The sequence below is a fragment of the Portunus trituberculatus genome, chromosome 25 (genome assembly GCF_017591435.1).
Source record: "Portunus trituberculatus isolate SZX2019 chromosome 25, ASM1759143v1, whole genome shotgun sequence".
Classification (NCBI taxonomy): Eukaryota; Metazoa; Arthropoda; class Malacostraca; order Decapoda; family Portunidae; genus Portunus; species Portunus trituberculatus.
Window position 1 is genome coordinate 6,394,275 of NC_059279.1, and position 5,726 is coordinate 6,400,000.

A 5,726-nucleotide genomic window follows, 5' to 3' on the forward strand; every position below is an offset into this window, starting at 1 on the left:
GTGTGTGTGTGTGTGTGTGTGTGTGTGTGTGTGTGTGTGTGTGTGTGTGTGTGTGTGTGTGTGTGTGTGTGTAGTAGTAGTAGTAGTAGTAGTAGTAGTAGTAGTAGTAGTAGTAGTTGTTGTTGTTGTTGTGTTAGTAATAGTTGTAATAGTAGCAATAGAAGTAGCAGTAATAGTAGCAGCAGTAAGTTATGGTGGCGTTAAGATTGCTACCGTATAATATATGACGAAAATTGGAAACATGATATGAATTTTAAACCAAGAACAATAATATTTTGCTGTCTAACCTTCTCTCTCTCTCACTCTCCACTCTCTCTCTCTCTCTCTCTCTCTCTCTCTCTCTCTCTCTCTCTCTCTCTCTCTCTCTCTCTCTCTCTCTCTCTCTCTCTCTCTCTCTCTCTCTCTCTCTCTCTCCCTCTCTTCTTCTCCCTCTGCCTCTCCCTCTTCCTTTTTCTCTTGCCCTGTCCACTCCACACGAGGTATCAAGTCCAAATGTACAGTTCGAGAGGATCTTAAGGTGAACTGTAAGCGTGTTAGCACTGGCCCTTTGACACACTCTAAACACCTTACAAGATGCTTACCTCTCCTCTCAACAAGTGTCCCTGCAGCTGGCCTTATTATGTAGGATGGGGAGGGAAGAGAAGTCGATGTGAGGGAAGGAATTGAAGGGGATGCATGAGAAGAGAAGAGAGGAAGAAGGGAAAGGAAGGGAAGAGAAGGGAATAGAATGAAAAGGAAGGGAAAAGAAGATATGGGAGGGAGTGGAAGGGAAGAAGGGGAGGAAAGGTAAGGGTGAGTGAAGGTAGGCATGGAAATGAGATGTGTGTGTGTGTTTCACTGTTTGATCTGCTGCAGTCTCTGACGAGACAGCCAGACGTTACCCTACGGAGCGAGCTCAGAGCTCATTATATCCAATCTTCGGATAGGCCTGAGACCAGGCACACACCACACACCGGGACAACAAGGTCACAACTCCTCGATTTACATCCCGTACCTACTCACTGCTAGGTGAACAGGGGCTACGCGTTAAAGGAGACACACCCAAATATCTCCACCCGGCCGGGGAATCGAACCCCGGTCCTCTGGCTTGTGAAGCCAGCGCTTTAACCACTGAGCTACCGGGTGTGTGTGTGTGTTTGTGTAAGTAAGTAAGTAAGTAAGTGATTAAGTAAGTAAGTAAGTAAGCAAGTAAGTAAGTAAGTAAAGTTTTATTGTCCCTTAAAGTAACGATATATTTCAAAATAAACGATTACTGAAAATGGCATAGACTGCCAAGCCGCAGCTTCCTGGCAGTGTGTGTGTGTGTGTGTGTGTGTGTGTGTGTGTGTGTGTGTGTGTGTGTGTGTGTGTGTGTGTGTGTGTGTGTGTGTGTGAGTGTGTGTGTGTGTGTGTTTGTGTGTGTGTGTTGTGTGAGAGAGAGAGAGAGAGAGAGAGAGAGAGAGAGAGAGAGAGAGAGAGAGAGAGAGTACTTGTTTGTTTAAAGGAAAAGAAAAAAAGAGGAAAGTAAGAAGATAAGCAAGGAAAAAATTAAGAAAACCTGAAAGAGGAGACGGAAAAAACAGAAAAGATAAGCGGTATCGTGCTTGTATGTTCAAAGAAGAAAAAACAAATGAAAAAAAAAAAAATAAAACAAAACAAAACGAAACAAGAATAAACTCGGAAGAGAGGGAGAGAAAGAGAGAGAGAGAAAAAAAAACAGAAGGAAAGAAAATATAGTTGTACACTCAATGGAGAGAAAGAGGAAGTAGAAAGTAAGAAAATAAAAACAAAACCAAAAAGACACTAGAATAAACATGGAAGAGGAAGAGGAAAAAGAAGAAATACAAGTAATGAAAATAACACACATTCCTGAAGGAGAGGAAGAGGAGGAAGGAACGAGAGCAGTACACACTATTAGAAAAAGAAGTAGGAGGAGGGAGAGAACCTTACTTTAGTGGTACATAAAGGAGGGAAGGAGATAAATAGGTAAGTGGTAAGGGAGTAAGGGGTGGATATCCAGAAGCTTCGTAGGATAATGGGTCGTACGTGTTTGGTATGTAAATGGGAGAGAAAGAAGGGAGAGGCCTAATGGAGAACGAGGAGGAAGAAGCAGGTGGAGGTCTTAAGTAGAAGAGAAGGAGAGTAAGAGGAAATGCAGGAGTAAGAGAATGAGGAAGAGGAGCAGGAGGAGGATGAAGTGGTGAAAGAAGAGGTGAAAAAGAAAAGAAGTAAGAAGAATAGGAAATAAGGCGGAAGAGGAGGATGGGAAGGAAGGGAACGAAGAAGAAAAAAAAAGATTTAAATAGAAAAGAAAAAAAAAAAGGATGGTGATGATGATGATGATGATGAAACGAAGAGAAAAATCAAGAAAAAAAATAGAAAAGCATAAAAAAGTGAATAGAAGATAAAGATAAAATAATGATGAAAGAAGATGAAGATGATGAAAAACATAGAAGAAAACCCAAGAAAAATAAAATAGAAAAGTATGAAATGTAGGCAGAAAGGCAGAAAGAAAGTAATAATGAAATACATGAAGATGAAGGAGAAGATGAAGAAGATGAAAAGAAGAAAAAAAAAAAAAGTGAAAAGAAAGCAGAAAGAAAATGATAAATAGATACATGAAGATGAAGGAGATGAGGAAAAAAAGGGAAAAAAAACTGAAAAAGAAGAAAAACGAAAAGAATGAAAAAGAAATGATAGTAAAATAGAAGATGAAGGAGATGATAAAGAAATAAAAGGAAGAAAACTGAGAAAGAAAAAGAAAAAAGAAAAAGAAAAATGATATGAAATAAAAGATGAAGGAGATGACGAAGAAAAAATGAAGAAAACAACGAAAAAAAGAGAGAAAAGAAACAATCACCACATCTCACCAACGAAAAATAAAAGAAAACAATAGTAAGATAGAAGACGAAGGAGATGAAGAAAAAAAAATGAAGAAAAAAGAAAAACGAAAAAAATGAGAGTGAGAGAGAAAGAAAAAAACCCAATATCACCACATCTCACCTCGCTTGCTAATGGAATCGCCAAACTTTCTCAAGAACATAGTGGCAGAAGAGGACGGAGTGTGGCATTTAAACCTAAGTGGATCACGCAAAGTCTTAATGGCATACTTAACTATTTACAAGAGGAGTTTTGCATTAGGGCAGCGTAGGCGAAACAGAAAACGGACTCCGGTCAACCCATGAATAAAAACCTTCCTTTGAATCTAGTGTAGCCATTGGGGAGGACACGGATACAGATGTGGGAGGAGAGGAGAGGAGAAGAGAGGTCAGAGTGAATAAACAATGAGAAGGTAAGGATGAATAACTGAGGGCAAGCTGAGAGTGAATGATTAAGCGGGGTTCAGTGACATGGAGGTGTTGGAAAGGGAATAAAAGTGTTCTAGGTGTGGTTTTTATCCCTGGGTGGTTGGAAAGAAAGGAATTGTTGAAAAAAAATGTTGTTGTGTGTGTGTGTGTGTGTGTGTGTGTGTGTGTGTGTGTGTGTGTGTTTACCTAGTTGTATTTACCTAGTTGTAGTTTTACAGGGCCTGGGCTTTATGCTCGTGTGGTCCCGTCTCCATATCTACACTTATCCAATTTTTCTTTAAAACTATGCACACTCGTTGCTGACACCACTTCCTCACTCAAACTGTTCCAAGTCTCAACACATCTTTGCGGAAACTAATTTTTAACATCTCTCAGACATCTTCCTTCCTCAGTTTCTTACTATGCGATCTTGTGCTTCTAATGTCATATTCTTCTCTCAGGATTAGTTTCTCATTATCCACTTGATCCATTCCGTTAATCAATTTATAAACTTGTATCAGATCCCCTCTCTCTCTTCTCTGTTCCAGGGTTGGTAGATCCATAGCTTTTAGTCTCTCCTCATATGTCATCCCTTTAAATTCTGGAACCATTCTTGTAGCCATTTTTTGTAGTCTCTCCAATTTCTTTATGTGTTTCTTTTTATGGGGGTCCACACAACTCCTGCATATTCCAATCTGGGTCTTATTTTAGTACTTATCAATTTCTTCATCATTTCTTTGTCCATATAGTGAAATGCTAATCCAATATTCCTTAGCAAATTATATGTCTCTGAAAATTCTATCAATATGGCTTACCGGTTGATTGTTTTCTTCCATCGTCACTCCCAAGTCCTTTTCCTTTTTTACTTTTTCTAGTTCTACTCCATCTCCCATCTTATAGATTCCCACTGGTCGTCTTTCACTTTTCCCATTTCCATGACATGGCTTTTGTCCACATTGAATTCCATCTCCCATTTTTTACTCCATTTCCAGATCTTGTTTAAGTCTTCCTGCAGTATTTCACAATCCTCTTTTGTTTTATGACTCTGCACAGTTTCGCATCGTCCGCAAACAGATTTATGTAGCTGTTCACTCCCTCTGGCATGTCGTTTATATATATGAGAAAAAGTATTGGCGCCAATACTGACCCCTGTGGCACTCCGCTGTCTACTGCTCTCCACTTGGACTTCATATCTTTAACTACCGTCCTTATTTCTCTCCCCCTTCAAGTAATTTTCCATCCATCTCAATGTGCTTCCTTTTAAGCCACCCTTCTCCTCTAACTTCCACAAAACAGGAGGAGGAGGAGGAGGAGGAGGAGGAGGAGGTGTGCATTAAATCAGGAAAGTATGGAATTGAAGGAAGTTGTAAAGAGTCATTAGTACATGTTGCGGTGGTAGTGAAGCGGTAGAGTGAACTGGTGTGGTGGAGTGAAGTGGTGTGGTGGAGTGGTGTAGTGTGTGTGTGTGTGTGTGTGTGTGTGTGTGTGTGTGTGTGTGTGTGTGTGTGTGTCGATATGTGCGTGTTTACATAGATACATTTACCTTTGAAGATGAAAAAAAAAAAAAACAAGAAGGGCATTTAGTACATCCTGTAATAAATTGACAAACACACAAACGACAGACAATACTGATAATGAGAATAAGAATGGTAACAATAATAGTAAAGGAAAATGAACTTGTACTCACTGGCATCAGCATTATCATCGTAATACTGATGAAGGAAAAAAAATAATGATAGCAACAAAAACAACAATAATAATAATAATAAAAGAAAATTAACTTATACACGCCAATATCACCATTTTCACAGCGCTAATGATGATAAAGGGAAGAAAAAGAACATAAGAGAAGCTGCAAGAAGTCATCAGAGTAACACGTGGCCGTTAAATCATCTCATCTCACCAATACACCCGACACGAGGCAAGCAAAACCAGAAACATTTCCTAAGAACGTTTACTATCATGATACAGGAGTGTGGGTGCTGCACGGGCAAGTGACAGGTGGGGCCTTCACTAGGAACGCCTCCAGGGCCTCCATCAGCCGCAGAAGTCTCCGGTCTGTGGCGGGCGTGGCTCAGGGGCGTGGCGGGTCGGGAGGAGACGAGCGGCGGGACCCAGCCAGGACCACAGGTGTCTCCGGGCTGTGGCGGGCTGGCTGGCTCTCTAGTCCCGCTGGCGGCTCTCCCGTTAAGGGCTTGGACTGGTGACTGGAAGGACGTGGGTGAAGATGATAAAGGGAGGTGATGAAGGGAAGTGTGGAGGGCGTGATGAGGGAGGACATGGACAGTTTTCTCACGGCGCATTGGAGAAAAGACGAAAACAATGAAGATGAAGTGGCGGTGAATGAAGAAGAGATTAGCGAGCGGAGTGACTGGACGACATGACACTTTCTCACGACGCGTTGGACAGAGCACGGGAAAACAAGTGAAGACAAAAACAAAACCCTCACACGGCGGAGGT

General features: G+C 41.1%; 1 protein-coding gene across 1 annotated transcript in view; it reads right to left on the bottom strand.

Annotated features, from left to right (window-relative positions):
- Positions 1-5,206: 5,206 nt before the first annotated feature.
- LOC123508527 (corticotropin-releasing factor receptor 1-like) overlaps positions 5,207-5,726 on the bottom strand; it is a 101,845-nt gene continuing 101,325 nt past the window's right edge. Inside the window, exon 10 of the mRNA XM_045262263.1 lies at positions 5,207-5,726. This exon is cut by the window's right edge and continues 225 nt beyond it. Coding sequence (XP_045118198.1) covers positions 5,712-5,726 — 15 coding nt within the window. The 3' untranslated portion in view covers positions 5,207-5,711.